General features: G+C 35.5%; 5 protein-coding genes across 18 annotated transcripts; 2 read left to right on the top strand and 3 right to left on the bottom strand.

Moving 5' to 3' along the window:
• Positions 1-1622: 1622 nt before the first annotated feature.
• Positions 1623-3638, top strand: LOC143370254 (galactose mutarotase). The gene is made up of 9 exons (XM_076815133.1): positions 1623-1692; positions 1750-1932; positions 2016-2164; positions 2235-2462; positions 2533-2697; positions 2760-2860; positions 2929-3037; positions 3109-3309; positions 3407-3638. The coding sequence occupies exons 1-9, from the start codon at positions 1623-1625 to the stop codon at positions 3497-3499; spliced, it is 1299 nt and encodes a 432-aa protein (XP_076671248.1). The 3' UTR covers positions 3500-3638.
• On the bottom strand, positions 3210-6857 carry LOC143370251 (ATP-dependent DNA helicase DDX11). Of its 2 annotated transcripts, XM_076815123.1 has the most exons (6): positions 5926-6854; positions 4826-5847; positions 4532-4755; positions 4277-4456; positions 3993-4208; positions 3210-3908 (listed from the first exon to the last, which is right to left on the bottom strand). In XM_076815123.1, exons 1-6 carry the CDS (start codon positions 6612-6614, stop codon positions 3651-3653), a joined length of 2589 nt encoding a protein of 862 aa, XP_076671238.1. In that variant the 5' UTR covers positions 6615-6854; the 3' UTR covers positions 3210-3650. The 2 variants fall into 2 exon arrangements, with proteins under 2 accessions (XP_076671238.1, XP_076671239.1); XM_076815124.1 differs by lacking the exon at positions 3210-3908 and having other exon boundaries at positions 4078-4217; positions 5926-6857.
• A 498-nt stretch (positions 6858-7355) lies between these two features.
• On the top strand, positions 7356-9169 carry LOC143370270 (putative palmitoyltransferase ZDHHC24). 3 transcript variants are annotated; one of them, XM_076815183.1, is made up of 2 exons: positions 7356-7473; positions 7553-9169. In XM_076815183.1, the coding sequence occupies exon 2, from the start codon at positions 7651-7653 to the stop codon at positions 8506-8508; it is 858 nt and encodes a 285-aa protein (XP_076671298.1). In that variant the 5' UTR covers positions 7356-7473; positions 7553-7650; the 3' UTR covers positions 8509-9169. The 3 variants fall into 3 exon arrangements, with proteins under 3 accessions (XP_076671298.1, XP_076671300.1, XP_076671301.1); XM_076815185.1 differs by having other exon boundaries at positions 7358-7473; positions 7546-9169; XM_076815186.1 differs by having other exon boundaries at positions 7363-7473; positions 7559-9169.
• On the bottom strand, positions 8806-12171 carry LOC143370266 (sulfhydryl oxidase 1). The gene is made up of 3 exons (XM_076815166.1): positions 11504-12171; positions 11010-11262; positions 8806-10931 (listed from the first exon to the last, which is right to left on the bottom strand). The coding sequence occupies exons 1-3, from the start codon at positions 11775-11777 to the stop codon at positions 9542-9544; spliced, it is 1917 nt and encodes a 638-aa protein (XP_076671281.1). The 5' UTR covers positions 11778-12171; the 3' UTR covers positions 8806-9541.
• Positions 12172-12305: 134 nt separating this feature from the next.
• On the bottom strand, positions 12306-16355 carry Tra2 (transformer 2). 11 transcript variants are annotated; one of them, XM_076815178.1, is made up of 5 exons: positions 16194-16355; positions 15126-15632; positions 14612-14826; positions 14418-14512; positions 12306-13612 (listed from the first exon to the last, which is right to left on the bottom strand). In XM_076815178.1, the coding sequence occupies exons 1-5, from the start codon at positions 16206-16208 to the stop codon at positions 13602-13604; spliced, it is 843 nt and encodes a 280-aa protein (XP_076671293.1). In that variant the 5' UTR covers positions 16209-16355; the 3' UTR covers positions 12306-13601. The 11 variants fall into 11 exon arrangements, with proteins under 11 accessions (XP_076671293.1, XP_076671290.1, XP_076671294.1 ...); XM_076815175.1 differs by having other exon boundaries at positions 12306-12912; XM_076815179.1 differs by having other exon boundaries at positions 14418-14509.
• Between the last annotated feature and the right edge of the window lie 360 nt (positions 16356-16715).

The following is a 16715-nucleotide window of genomic DNA, read 5'->3' as shown; positions in this document are numbered from 1 at the left end:
AGTCTAAGCTATATTTATTTTTTATATATTACAACTTCTTTAGCTTAAAAATAAGAAGAATCGAGTTTTGTATTTCAGTACAGACCATTTATAGATAATATGTTCCATCGATTACACAAAATTTATGAAGGAACAGTGTTCAGAATAACTGCATAAAAAATAACACTTCATATATATATTAGTAGTAGTAGATCCATTCTTACATCCATATATGTTGAAAGACTTGATTTGTTCACGTGAATAGCAAAAGCATTTGAGAAACACTTTCCTTTCCACCTGAGAGATCTAATATGACCAAATATTGTTATTCTGAACGTGTTTCTGTCTATATAAACTAAAATTGTAAATATCTCTTTATTGAAGTTACATTAAAACTGCATGCTACTTACAGATTAGTAATTTGTACAATAACACTTTATGACCAAGAGGATAATTGTAAAAGGAGTGTGCTCTCAACGTACGCAAAGTATTTACTGTGGTACCTCCTCCGTTCTTTGTACGTTCGTTTGTTGCGTAGAATATGTTAAAGAATTTTACTTAAGCGACATTTGAAGGCATCGGCATTGGGGAGTTATCGCAGTCGTTTGATTACTTGGTATTTATGTGTGAAATTAATTATGTTGTCAGTATTTCTTTGTAATATATGAGCTTAGAGGGAGTAGAATGTACCGCAACCCGTAAATCCGTAATCATTGGCAATTTATTTAAATTTAAAATTACTCTGTAGTTGTAAGAGTATTACTAATAAGCTAAGTGCAATGTGTTCCACGTGTATTTAAACAACAAATGACTGCTTTGGTGTGCGCCTTAAAAGTAATGAAATGCAGAACCCAAAGCTTGAGAATGAAATCTTTTGTGTATAATAACTTTAACGATAACTGTACGAAGATGTAGGGATTTCTGAGAATTTTCTGTGGTGGATATAGTTTGCCAAAACGAGATACATTGGGCACTGCATGACCATCAATTGTCTGCGGGCAATGGAAAACAGAATTCATACAGTATGAGAGAAAAGAAAAAAAGTGGCAGCAAGTATTCATGAATTGCAATATATGATATGCAAAATTGAACGAAGTGGATTCATTAAAGAAATGCAATAACGAATATTGTCTTCGAATTTTTTACTCGACAGATTTAAATGTAACGGAATATACACAAAATTTGAACGGGAGACGTATCGATGCGGTGTCTGATTTGCACTAAAAATTCATGTATTTTTCCAAGCATTGTACATTACTCTATAAATATTGATTATATAAATTATAAATAGTAACTGGAGTATATATTATATTAATTATTACAATTATTGTAACATTAAAGCATCACGAACTGTAGGTGATGTTTTATTATTATTAATAAATCATTTCAAATAACAGCAGAAATGATACAATACTTCTTTTCTCGCAGCATTTCCAAAGAGCAAATTGCTTCGTAATTTCACATTTAATTTTACTTATTTGAAGGTCGAATGTTTTTCTATTGTTTAAACAAAAAACAATATGTTTTTAATTCCTTTATGTTTTAAGATTTAAAATTAATGTACCAGTTTTAATATTACAAGCGCTTTATGCATTGAGTATTATTTAAATTTTATTACAGTGACCAGAATTATGCCACTAAACATGGACTTTCATGGCTGCAGTTGCAAAAATATAACAATCACAGAGGGAATATTTGGAGAAATCTGGGTTGGTAGGTTTCTCGATTACCCTCTTACACGGTATAAAAATAATAAATTACAATAATTAGACAGCAATGATGATCAAATTTTTACCGAGCCCGTACCAAAGATAGTAAAATCGTATACTATGATAAATGCTAATCGAATGGAAGTTATTGTTATTACTTGGGGTGCTACAATTGTGTCTTTAAAATGCCCTGATAAATATGGACATTCTAGTGATGTTGTCCTTGGGTTTGAAGATTTGAAAGGTGTTAAATCACTCAATTTCATGCTTTTCTCATTAAGACAATAAAGTTATGTTAACGCTTTGAAACGCAACTGACTCTTACAGGATACATGAATCCCACGACGAATCCATTTATCGGCTGCATATTGGGCAGATGTGCAAACCGTATTAAAAATGGACAAATCATCATCAGAGGCAAAGATTACGAATTGACGAGAAATGATTTCCATGGAAAACACCATCTGCACGGAGGAGTAAATCTATTAGACGTGTTAACAGTAATTATCTAACTAGCGAACAATTCCTTTTGCACTATTTCGTTAGGTAAATGGATTTGGTCGCAAAGTTTGGGATTCATATATTGCTGGATGTTCAGTTGTTATGAGTTATTTGAGCCAAGACGGGGAAGAAGGCTACCCAGGCGCAGTGTTAACTACGATAAGATTTAAATTAACTATGGATAACAGATTAGATATATGTATGCGAGCAACAACTTCGAAGCCGACAATAGTGAACTTATCGCATGGTTCAATGTTTAACTTGGCTGGCCATGTAAGTAGTAAAATATTTTAAAGTATATATAACTTTGGCAAGTAAGTTGATAAAATGTGAAATTCAACAGGACGCCGGAGAAGCAGAATTAAGAAATCATAAAGTGTTATTGAATTGCGATCGATGGACATTCGCAGATTATACAGATCCAGTTCCAACAGGTGCGATACGGGGTGTGGGTGGAACAGTTATGGATTTTCGAATACCAAGAATTCTAGGACAGTATATGGAGAAGGTATAAGAATACCAAATATTGTTATACCTTTGACACACAGAAGACATGTGTCTAATTAATAGGTGCCACCCGGAGAAGGCTACGATCATAACTTTTGCGTCACAAAAAGTGAAAAGTCCGAAAGTGTATTTGTTGCAAAAATTTGGCACATGAAAACTGGACGGTACTTATAAAAACTACATATACCAGATCTTTATTAGATAATATTCTTTCAACTACCTCGGTATTTAGTGTACTAGAAGTTTACTCGAATCAGCGCGGAGTACAATTTTACACTGGAGGCCGTATACCACCGCAGATGATTCCAGAATTTTCATCCAGTTATGATTTGTTGGAAACAGTGAATATTACAAATTTACTTTATATATTTCAATCGGTAACAATATTTTACTTTTCTTCATTCCCGTATAGGAGAATGAAACTACCGAAGAGGGTGTTGAAAGTTATAATAGTGGTGGCGAAAACGAAGAAGAAATGATCGAAGGACCATGGGAGAAACCAACGCCCAAGCCTAAGAGATTAGAATTTATTTCAGGAAAACGCGGAGCTCGTTATAAAAAATATTGTGGTTTCAGTATTCAGCCACAAAATTACCCGAACGCAATACAGTATGTAAGTACATTTTTTAAACGCGTAATTAAGGTATTAACATTTAAAACTCTTAAAATAAAAATTCTAAACATTCGTATATAAAATGATTTTTCTTCAGTCACACTTTCCGTGTTCTGTATTATATCCTGGCCAAGTTTACTCCCATGATCTGACGTACAAGTTTGATGTGCAGCTTGCAAGTTATATGTAGTATTCCCGCAACTATCTTAATAAGTATTCCGAAAATATTTTAACTTTGTCTCAGTATCTTTTATTACAATTATTTGTGAAAAAATAGTAACTTCTGTTTAGTAATTGTAACAGTATAAAAATATAATGCTTTTCCTCGTCGGCTGTATCAGTTAATTCCTTCCACTGTCGTTTTCATTTCGTTTTTTAACAAAGAATTTAGCCATACTACCAATCATGTTGCCAAAAGTGTTGTGGACTACCGCAGTACGTTGAATCCACTGCGGAAGCGCTTTTACTTTATGGCAATAGCGTTTGTCAAATAACACGACTGTTGAGTAATCGTTGATATGTCGAATAGCTCGTCCGATACATTGATTCACTGCTTTCATACATGAATTTTCATAAAAATTCTGTCCAGCTTCCGGCTTCTAATAAACACCAGCAAATATAAAGTTTAAGCTACATCGTATTACATGATATGTATAAATTCTTAAAGAGTAAAATATACGTACAACATTTTCATTCAAATGCTTCATTTTTTCTTGTAGTTCCAACGATTTAATATTTGGGTATGGCATTCCTACAACTATAACACATCTACCCAAATCGTCAGAAAAGTTTAATCCTTCGCTTAATTTACCACCCACCACACTAAATAATAACGACCCATTTTGCGGGCTTTGTGGCTTTTTCACATGAAGCACGTATTGCTCCAAAATTTCGTTTACCTAGAAAATCTATAATTTATATGAAAATTTCATTGAAAACTTACTAATAAACTAAACGAGAGCAGTACCTGAGAAGTTAATTTAGGTTCTCGAAAAATACGCTTCTTTGCAGAAATCTTTGCTATAATACCAGATTTATCTAAATGTTTGTACACTAATTCCTCAAAATTGTAAGATGGTAGAAACGCTACAATTCCAGCTGGTACGACATTACATAAGTTCAATAATGCTCTCCCCAGCTCGTCTAACTGAAATATTTAAAATGTAAGAAGTCATTCAACAGCAACTTATAATATTAAAAGAGTATTTAACGAAATACCTACCAGTTTTGGGTTCTGTCGATTATGAAAATTAAATTCAAATTCTATACCAGTTGGGCCATGGGTTATAATACTGCACGCTATGTTCTCTCGGGGAATTACATGATCACATGAAAATGTAACAATTCTCTCTGGCGCAGCACCCGCTGCCGTAAATAATTGCTCCGTAAATTCACTCATAGGTGCCATTGTCCCACCAGCTAGAATCACAGCTCTGGCGTCTTGTACTGGTAATAAATATACATTAAATTCGTATAACTAGTAATAAACGGTATATTTCCAAATCTTTATTCATACCGATATCGTGGAAATGTGCTGCCGGATTTAGCAACAGAAATTTTATAGTACTTTGACCAATAGTTGGACCGGGAACAATAAATATACGTCCATCGGCACAGCTATTTTGCAAACATTCTAAGAAGCTCACAATTGGCATTAATGGATTATTGGATTGTTTTCCGTCGGACGGAGTGTCTGTAACTATAGGAGCCACATCCACCGGGGCTTTGGTTTTAATAGAATTCAAAAAATGCGTTATGCCAGATGTTTTTGTATCGCTCTCATGAATTTTCACATTATTTCCATATTGTTCTACAAAGCCTTGTAGTTTATGAATCAACCGAGAATTCTTAATGAATTTCAACAATTCAAATACATTCACTGTGTCGATCTCTGTCATTACTTCAAATTCTTCTATTTTATACAATTTCGGAGATGCTTTAGTGTTCGTATCATCAGGGCTCGACTTTGTAGTAGCCCCGAAGATTGTTAAAAGCTTTTTCAAACAGAAACTCAACTGGCCTAAGCTCAGAACACTTTTAGCAGAGAACAGAGCTTGAAATCTTTTCTGGTACTGTGAAAGTTGGCTGTAACAGTGCAATAAGTTTCTACCTGTGATCATGACACTATGCATTCTTTCAATAGCATCGAGTAAATTATGAGCCTCGTCAATTATTAATATATTTCCTTTTAAGTTGATTCCTGAACTGATTCTAGTGTTTTTATGCAATATAGAATTGTACGGGACTAATATTAGTTGGCCGTGTGGAATAGCCTTCCGCGATGCATAATATGCACAAGTTTTAAGGTTTTCTCCTTTTTGAGCAATCTCTTCGACATCCCGAATCTCTGTTAAAGCTTCCCCTATCAGTAAATCTTGATCGCCTGGCATGAAAGGGCAACTAGTCGCGACTTTCTTCCTTTTAATGTCTTTCTCCTCTTTAGCAGTTGTTTTCTTCTTTTGCAGTTGCAAACAGAGCTCATTAATCATATTCAACTGTTTCAGTCTCCTTACCTTCTTGTTGACGCAATAGCTTTGCCTAAGATTGTTAATAAATCTTAATAAGAAAGTTACTTCGAATCAATGTTAATGTGCATAATCTTTTTCGCAAAATTACCTAGATGCCAATGTTACAACCGATACATTTTTTGAATAAGGACTCTTTCTGACTTCGCCTATGAATTGCGATAATTGGGAGTGAGTTCTAGAACAAAAAAAGATTTTCCTGCTTTCATAGACTTCCTCCTCGTTGTCTTCGTCTTCAGAGTTATCCGAACGCTCTGCTATTTCTTCTAAAAGTAGTTCCTCTTCGACGTTGTCTTCTTTTGTGTTTACCTCATCAACATTATCTGTTTCTTTCTCTTTTTTATGTTTTGCGCAATCCACTTTGATCCGATTGTACGATTTCTTCTTATTCTCTGCATCTTCCACCGCCTTCTTCAGAGCACTTTTCTTACGTTCATGCTGAAGGATACTATTCAACTTTGCTTGAAGCGCCTGCCTCTCACGATTCAACTCTATCTGCTCAGTCTGAACGGAGAACCAATTGTCAGAAGAATTAGTACACTTCTCTATTCGTTCGTTGAGTTGAGAGATTGCAGTATTCAATTGTTGCTTCTGCAATTCTTCATGATCAATCAGCCACTTTAAAGCACTGCAAATAATCGACATAGATTTACCAGTGCCTGTTGGACTTTCAAAGATCCCCAAATTAGCATTTTCCAGACATTCGTACAATTTCTTCATAAATTCATTTTGTATAGGATATGGTAGGAATGGGAAGGGAAATTCTTCGGTGGTTTGCATGCTATCTAACAATTATTTCAAAGCTAAACATATAATAATTCCCTTTGTTAAAGGGCTGTGCAGCTCCGACAAGATTAACAATAAACTATTCCTCTTAATAATATGATGTTTAAGTATACTCAAAACTAAACCCATTCACGGAATATTTAAAGAAACATCAATCGACACAATTTACTACTTTAAACGTTTTGCATGCATCACATTTGAGCGGCACATTCAAAATTAATCGAAGGAGCAATACCAACACTAGGGTAGCTCTTATTTTCGACTTTTGAATTTTCTTCGGGGCACCCTCCAGAATAGTTCCAAATATTTAAAAAAAAATCCGTGTAAAGTATCAGCTCGATCGCATAACGGGAAAGGGTGCCCCTAGGCCCTTAAATATTTAAATCATTATTTAACAGCTCGCGAAGTAGATTTTATATAATATCCTCCAAGTTATTAATTAAATAAAAAAATGTGTCAAACAATAGTTGTAGATCCGGACAAGAAGCATCTTTAATGTTCTATTACTTTTTCTCGTGCGACAAACGGTTTTTGAAAAAAGTCAGAAATTCGCAAAAATATCGAAGATTACCTATATATTTCTGACTTTAAGGGCCCAGGGGCACCCTTTCCCGTTATGCGATCGAGCTGATACTTTACACGGATTTTTTTTTAATTATTTCGAACTATTCTGGAGAGTGCCCTGAAGAAAATCTTGAAAAAATTTTTTACCAAGAGTAAATAAGAGCCACCCTTACCAACACCTATGAACAGTGATGCGTATGAAGTTGGATAGTATTGGATAAAATGGGGTAAAATTTATGAATAGCGTGATTTATCTACACGTAGGGTAATGAATTTAACGGAACAACTGGTAAGTGTATTCACACGCGGCACCAATAAATGATATACCGCAAGATTTCTGAAAGGAAATCATAATTTGTAGTCTTTAGTTTCAGGTTATAGTAAGATAGTATGCATTGGTAAAAAGTTGCTCAGTGGCTGCCAAGTAGAATCACGTGTCTGAGGAGAAGACAAGCAGTCGTGAAACATGATCGTCCGAAAAAGAATCTGGCCTCGTACCTTCAGCGACTTCTTTTCAATGACTTTTATATTAATGATAGTCCCTCTGTTGTATTGGTTTGAATTATGGGTGGTTTTACCGTCAGTGTACGAGTTCGGATCATTCCCATACATCTTGCACTTTCTCCTGGGAAATTTTATTATGTTGAACGTAGTTGGAAACTTCACTTACATCGTTTTCTGCGATACCAGTACCAGGAGAGATATCATGCCAATAAGCGCTGCGAATACTAAAGATGGTTGGAGGCTGTGCGCCTCTTGCGAAACGCTCGCACCCCCACGTTCTTGGCATTGCCCGATATGTGATATTTGCATTTTAAAAAGGGACCATCATTGCATTTTCACTGGGTGCTGCATAGGTCATTATAACCATCGATACTTCATCATGTTTCTTTTATATTTATTCATAGCGGCGACGTATAGTTTCTGCTTCAATAATATCTTCATTTGGAATAGAATTCGTTTCGAGTTTCCTATGTCGATCATAAAGATTATCTTTCCGCTAGCAATATTTGTTTTCGGATTCGATGACTCTATAGATCAATTTTACTTGATGATATACATCGTGTCTGTGGTAGGAATGTTGTACGTAGGAGTTCTGTGCATTTATCACTTTAGTTTAGTGTTTAATGGGAATGTAGCTATCGAAAGTAATAAGAGAATTCGTTTATATAATTTAGGTTGGAAACAAAATATAAAAGAAGTATTAGGTGAACGATGGTATCTTACGTGGTTACTTCCTTATACAACATCTCAATTGCCGCATAACGGTGTAATATGGGACACGTTAAGCTCGTGGCAATACTCAAATTCTAAGAGCAAATGATTACTTACACTAATTATTGTGTAATTTTTTATAAAAATATATGCAAACGTAACAGATATAAATGCATTTTCGATACAAAAGTATAAAATGGAGTGGCAAAATTGTATAAATTTTATAAATTATATATATATAGATTGTTAAACTTGTCAATGTTTATTGTATGTACTACAAAGCATATGTGATTCAATTGACATTGTACATTGAAACGTATATTGTTGGCAGAAATTGATACAATTTTTCATAATTAGAATTTACTAATATTTACAGAAATGTAGATTTGAATATGTATGCACTGAATAATCTGCATTTATTTCTTACCTTTATTGAACAATTTATATGAATGTGAATGAATATTACAATAGATATGTTTTTAGCACAATAGTGGAAGAATTTGATTTCAATATTTACACATAAATGTCCGAAAACATTTGTGTGAGGATTGCCATTTCTACATAAGTTCAGAACTATTTAAACGCACGATATAGTATAACTGTACATCGATGAGACTAGTTCAAAATTATACTCCTTTTCTCAGCGTTACTCGATCAAATTAAATATCTCTTATCATATACTTTTTACTGAACACAATAACTTCAAATGTACCATATCTGTACAAAACTTTGAAACTTTATATTTGCGAGTAAATAATAAACTGTAAAAACGCTTGTTCTGCGACAGAAACGATGTCATGAAATTTTATATATTAAACTTAAATAATTGTGACCTGTGGCATGTTCTTCACTTTACTACGCTAAATTTTAATATATAAATGTTTGTAGGAAACGAGTATACCTAAATACAAACTACAATAACTTATGCATAATAATTTTAGTTCACAGCATTAAAAAAAAAACAATAAAAACTCCATACTCTCGAATAGTAAATTCTTATAAAAAAGACAATGTTGTAACGTAAAAGTAACAGAGTATTTACAATATATAAACATAGCTGCTGCCCCATGACATTCTTATTAATTTCTCTTAAACGTATTTCCGTTCTAAGTTCCACCAATTTCGTTTAATAAAAATAAGAATCATACTTTGCCAAGTAAGCTGACGTAAGTTCTTTTTCTGTACGTTCTTTTGACTGCAAATTTTATGCAGACTAATATCAGTATGACGGCAGACGTAACATACAGCACAACGCAAATACTTATGTCAAAAATTGTAAAATCCCATCCTATCTTTTTACTACTCGCGTATTTATTTGACACTAGTCTCTCCTGCCTTATTTTCATTTTATTACCATTGTCCTTACGCTTGTCATTTGAGCCATAATAATTTATACTTTTATAACTGTACTTCGTTTTGAGATACTGCGAAATATTTTCCTCGTACCAAGTACCATTCCCGTGTCTGCAACTCGGGCAATGTTCCGCTGTTGGATATTGAACTTTCTTATGTTTCGGATCTTCCGTAGAGTCTCCCGATAATCTTCTATTTACTTCATTATGAGCAGACCACAACCATAGGATACTGTCATTGGCACTAGATACATCGAACAGTTTATTCTTCGCAGCCATTTGTATAAAATGTTGGGCGCAATCAGCGCACCCAAAGAAATGCTGTACGTATCCGTACATCGTTTCCAATATTTTCCGTGGCTCCTGTTCGGCATTCTTATTTTCAAGAGCATAGTTGACGGTCAGCATGTGAAACATTGTCCAAAGACCACAAGGATATCCGCGATATCCCTCTTCGCTTCCCTTGCATCCAACCCACTGCGAGGGCCCGGAATATACCGGCGACATTTCCTCTTCCGTAGATTTCACTATTTGAATAAATTCTTCCCCCGATATATTGTCTCGTCTCTTCACAACGTCGCGGATAGTTTCTAAGAATATGTTATTGGGTCTTAGAGGGAAATATTCAGCTAGTACATTCAAGTATTTCTTTAATGCGTCCATCTTCTTGTCCTTTATTACCTTATGCAGCGAAATTTCGTGAGTCATGGAATATCTTAAAGTATTCTCCAAATCAAGTTGATACAGATAGTCGCCACTTACAGCGGTACCTTCTGGTCTTTCCGCTTCTTGCGAGGGTTTTGAACTACCGGTGCTCGATTTATGATCTCCCGCTTCAACGAAATGACTCTTAGGGCTTTGCTCATCTATCTTCTCTCCCTTTGAAATCATGTATCCTCTGATGGCGTTATAAGCGCCATCTCTTGTAGGTACTCTGATTTTCAGAGACTTTTGCGTTTCGTTACGGCCGAAGACTATCAAACTTGGAAAATTGGTGATTTTGTTTGTTTCGCATAACAATTCGTTGTCCGATGTTACTCGTCTTATCTGTAATGTTGTTATTTTGTGCGTATCTAATATAACTTCAGCGCCCAAGTGCGAGTCAGTCTTTTCAAACAATAGAAAGAAGTATTTCACTGTGTTCGGTACAGCTTTCCAGATATTTGTTGCTTCATAATTTCTATAATATTAAATAAGGAGTTAATATATTCGGAAAAGTATGTACATACATTGGAGAAAATTTTAAATACCGATATACCTGTACGGTGTAATATTAGGCCATGAAGTACCACGTCCTTCTTGTTGCTCATTCTCTAACACCTTGATCAAACTATGTCTAAGCTCATTTACACTGTCACGTTTCTCCATCAATAATCCTAACGACGATGGATGCGCATTTATAGAAAAATATACAAGCATCGGATACTGCATAATCTCGTGATCACGACAGATTGGATTATTATCATCATCCGCGCAATCTATCGCGGCGACCACTACGATATCTTTCCATGCTAAAAAAAAAAATCATGATAAATGATCTGTGCCACGTTTGATCTTGTGAGTAACGTATACTTTAGTAGTACAAGTATTTCGTGCACAAACTGTTTGCAAATGAATCTGATGAGAGTAAAAGAGAATGGAGTCTATCAATTAAAGTACGAATGACCCACTCATGTGCCGTAGTGAAATTTCTCTAATCTTTGTCATTGTACTTTTAACAATCTTGTGCTTTGAAATAAATAAGGTACATACCATAAATGTCACTAGCAAAAGTTTTCCATAGCGGTGCAAATCGAAAACAAAAGCCGCACCAACTATTATAAAATTCAACTAACCATCCTTTGGTGTCCCCGTAAACAGATTGCTTAAAATTAGTAACGTTTAGGATAATTACACTATCACTTGCGTTATACAATCCTTGCGCAAGATTCTGGTACGGTTCTTTAGCTACCGCAGCATTGCAATTCACTGTTATTATACCAATTAAATAGAGTTTCAACAGCAAACAAATACCAAAGTGTTCCATGTCTTGCTATCCTACTTATCCTAGTCGCACCTGGACGTATCGTTGAGTGTTTCCGAAACACAATAATAATTCTACGTCTCTATGAGGGCGCTTTAATGTTATACTAATGTTTGCATATTGGGTTTATTTTCATGAAGACTGTTACATGGGAAGTTGTCTTGAGAATCGTGACGTCGCTTAAAGAGATAAATGACGGTTCCGTTGATTAACGTAATTGTGTAATGAACTATGATGACTCTCTGAAAGGCTTAGAACCTCACGCCGGAAACAAACGAATAGAGCAATCATTATACCGTTTAATCTAAATTGCATAATAAAGTACAATGTTCATATTATGTCATATCTTTACAATTCGAAATTATACGATTAGACAGCATATTGTATTTTACCCGCTGGCAGCGAATACGTAGAAAAGTCTATCACGCTAAAGGAGTTACTCTGGTGCGCCGTTCCAAAATTAAAATTTCATTGTTCCATATTTAACAAAGTCCGTATAAATAAGTGCTAGATAATTAGTCATTTATATTAAAAAACACTGTTTATTAGCCGTTTCAATATGAATCCGCTGCTTATTCCTATATAAAATGAAAACAATAGGACATCACCCTTAAGGAAATAGGAGGTGTTAGGATGGTGGAGGGAAATGGGGAGGGGCGACGGTATATACGTTTATTTATTTTATAAACACCTAATTACGGATATACCATGTAACCAAACCAACTGATAAAGAATATGATCAGTATAAACCTTGGAGCACCTTACGCTCTCTCTTCCCTACTTAGAAAAGATTTTCGATGCTTCTTGAACATTTTCTGAAACACGTTCGGCCAGTTTCACCCCCAACCCCACTGGCTTGTCCAGGTCGGGGGCCTGACGATCAACGATTTCTTACTGTCTTGAGGCTTGCTTTTTACAGAGTGCTTGCGGTTCTTCTAGGCTTGAGACTTCTCAGCCGGAAAGTGAATGCGATTCGGATCATATTCTTTGTCACAAGCGCGAAAAACCTTCAGATCTTCAAAATTCGAGCAAGACAAACATCTTCAGATATCTTGTCTTCGACTTTTCAAAACTTTCATTTTTTCATGAGTGAAACTTCAAACTTCCCTCTATCATCCAATACCTCTTGATTCAAAACCTTATAAACAAACAAACAGGTTAGAGAACTTACTTCTATCTTTTTTTTTAAATTTTATTTTTTTTTTGTTTTGTTTCGTTTTCTTTTCTGTGTGTAATGTGTTTCGTTTACTTTTCTATTATTTCATTCTTTCTCTTTACTTTTGTAAATATAAACATTTAAGAATACCACATTTTTTCCAGATGCAATACCACATTTTTGCCAGTGTGATATTCAATGTCCAAATGGCTGGAATACAACTTATAAGCAAAGCAATTAAAATTATCAAAGGAAATTAGAAACCTCAATTATATTCCAACCTTCACATTATCATCATATCGATACAATTACGCAAACCTTATCTTCATAATAATAAAAAAAAAGAATTGTTAGGAAGCGATAGAAACGTTATGAAAATAAGGTTTTCCGTGCCCATTCTAACCTTACTGTTTCATGCAAAGAATATGCTACACTCCTTTGCATTAGCAAGCTATCTCATTAATTGATATTGTACAATATCGTAATTTAAATGCCGTATATTAATTGCATGATGATGCAGAATTAGGTAAGGTAAGAATAGTAGTGAGAATGTAGCGTTTGCATTTTTTTTTGACCCGGTACAGTATTGTTAGAAGAAATTTGAGGTCAAAGGGTCAAGTCACACAAATGGTCTCCCAAACACCTGGCCTCTCGCATCACACTCGTGTCACTTAATACCGACCTGAAATTCATTAAGCAACAAAAACTATGATTGTTTGACCCAGGTTATGGGCTACACTTAGTTACTACCGTACGATTTATTGGATGCATTCCTTGATGCTCCCGTCTTCCATTCTTGCTAATTTTAACTACTTATTTGTACTTAAAAACATCTTGTCTGAACTAAATATAAGCGGTCTACGAAAATATGAATCCAAATTAAGAATCTCCGTTTCAAACGCTACGAAAAATCATTGTAACTCGAATTTACAAAGAATACCATTTTGTGTGTCATCTGTGCATATATGTGCATACTACATACATACGCAGGCGTATGCATTTAATGTTTCCAGTTCTCCATTTTGTGTACACTTAATCATTCTCATTACCCTTATCGTTTTTTATAAGTTTATATTTTTATGATGCATGAAAAATGATAAATTAGTACAATGTTCCTATAGAATATTATCTTATGGCATTACTTTTTTAATAAACATATTTTAGGTTCATTACAAGTCTCCGAGGTTCTACTTAAGGATATTCAACCTCGCATAACTCTGGCGAAACATCGCAAGAATGTTCCGCGTTGGAGGTGTATTGTTACATAAAATAATGTACTTGATATTGTGTTTTTAAACCTTAAAAAGATGAGTCTCGGCGAATTATACAATATCAAATCAATGAGTTTTTTTTTGTATTGCTCTATATGTGGAAATTTAAGTTCAATATATGCTGCGTAATATAACTGTAATATTACTTCAAAGGAGACACATATCCATGTAGACTGCTTATATTACGTGGTGTAACAGAATGGAAAGCACACTTACGTGGCGAATAAGAGCGTGATCTAGATCTGTCATAGCGTGAACGCCGGCGACTGTAGTAGGGACTTGGTGAACGTCGATAGCTCCCCCTGTAACTACTATTATTCGAAAACGAAATACAGTTAAGCGTGGTGTTTATTCAGTAAGTAACAAACTACCACGCCGCGGAAAATACAGAGGAACAAAAATGAACCTACTCTCTACGCCTGGGGCCATCCCAGCCTCTGTCGTGTAGGTGTGTGGGTTTTCCCATGTAAATTCCAGGAGTGGGTGTGTGAGCTCGCTGTGTAATAGAAAAGTCTACCCTTATTCGCCGACCGTCAATTTCCATTCCTGTGCACTGTTCTTTCGCTACCTTGGCATCCTCAGACGATTCAAAATATACAAAGCAGAATCCTCTGGATCGCCCAGTCTGAAACACGAATTATACGCTAAAATATATATTAACACGTAGCATAATTACAATAGATATTCCTTTCTTCTCTGTATTCATAAAATGGAAGACATGTGACCAGAGGCCTTTAACGAGTCATTTAAACTTAATGCATGAACCGTTCTAAATCTCTGGCACTTTTTTATTCCCCGTCTTACGACAATTTAGGGGTAACTTTATCAAATAATAAGTCAACATTGCCGCGTCTTTCGCTAAAAAGACTCGCAGAATTTAGACAAAATAACATCGAAGTACAATATATGTAAACATTTAAATACCTTTGCGTCGATTACAACTTGCACACGCTCGACAGGTCCGTATTTGGAGAAGATGTGGTGGATTTGTTGTTCGGTTGTGAAAATAGAAAGTCCAAATACACCTAAGCACCGGGAGGGGCAAGGGTTGTCCCTGTTACCAACATGACGTCGTCTAGATGACATGGGACTGCGTGAGTGTGAACGATAGATGTTCCTGTCACGTTCGCGAGAATAACGGGAACGAGAATATGAGCGAGATCTGCTTCGTGAATACCTCCCACCCCTGTAAGGAGAACGACTACGACTGCGACTACTACCACGATGACCTGCACTGGCATACTTGCTGCTCCGATATGACTTTCTTCCTCTGGACACTGAACGGCTTCGTGATCTTGAATATTCTTTTACTGGTCTATGGGTTTCTTTACGTTCTCGTGATTTGCGTGATCTTGAGTGTGAACGCGAGTCTCTCAAGCCTCCATCCGCTGTTCTGGGTCTTCTGGGACTCGCGCTACGACTACCGCTTCGCTGAAAGTGGAACAATTGAGCATTTATGCAGAGCTATCTTAATTTTATTGTAAGCTGATATTCCCCGGCTATTCCTCTCGATTCTTTACAATTCACAACAAGGTTAATTTTCAACAAGAGCGAGCAAAAAGAACACGCATACTATAGTTTGTTGGGCAATATAAAGCGATAGGCTTTGAAACGCCCTCCTGTTTAACAGGAAAACAAAAAAATACAAATACAAAAAAAAGAACACGTATTAATGCACTCTACCAGTGTGCAAATACGTATATCTAAAATTTACTCGCAAGCTTAACCTTGCAATCAATGATGAAGGTACTAGATTCGCGGTCATTAATATATCTTTGAAAATGGAGAAATTAGGAATGCATCTTTAACTAAATTCCGCAAATTATTGGATACCGAATAATGATAGAAAATCATTAAAATCACAACACGCGTAAAATACAGCCGAACGTTGATGGATCGATAATGGCTGTGGTCAGCCGCATGTCGCTACAAATGTAACGCGCACAAAATTGCACGAAAGGCTGCATTTTTAAATAAAGGCGTAGAAATTACCTCAATGTCACTCATCGTCGTACTTCTGCTGTGAATAAATGCGATGAAAGGTAGCGAAAATCGGCAAAAACGTTTGGGATAATGCACCGCAGCGTCAGCGTACGATAATGGCGTACAATCTTTGGGCCGTTTCAGCGGGTAACAACCGGAAATGATTCCAGGTGGTATACAAATGCGAAATACACCAACATCCGGTGTTGCCAAGAGACGGACTGTTAAAATTCAAAATGGCGACGGTCTGTCGAATGGCGCTAATTTCGATGTAAAACAATCTCGTGAATCGTCACACGTCACTGTAGTTTCGATGTTTCTTCCATTACAACTTATTCGTGAAATTTACTTAATGAATATATTATTATTTACGTATATGCTCGATACAATACAGCACGAAAAGCAACGAATACATTCTGTCTCGACATAAATTTATACCATTAAGGGCATTAAATTCAAATTCATTCTGCTTCGAAACGTCCAAGTGTTTAAGAGATTATCGAAAATGGCAACATTAGAGAACCTTGCATC

Source organism: Andrena cerasifolii, chromosome 6 (genome assembly GCF_050908995.1).
Source record: "Andrena cerasifolii isolate SP2316 chromosome 6, iyAndCera1_principal, whole genome shotgun sequence".
In the NCBI taxonomy this organism is placed as follows: Eukaryota; Metazoa; Arthropoda; class Insecta; order Hymenoptera; family Andrenidae; genus Andrena; species Andrena cerasifolii.
Note: the sequence above shows the minus strand (reverse complement) of the source record. Positions and strands in the feature narration are given on the sequence as shown.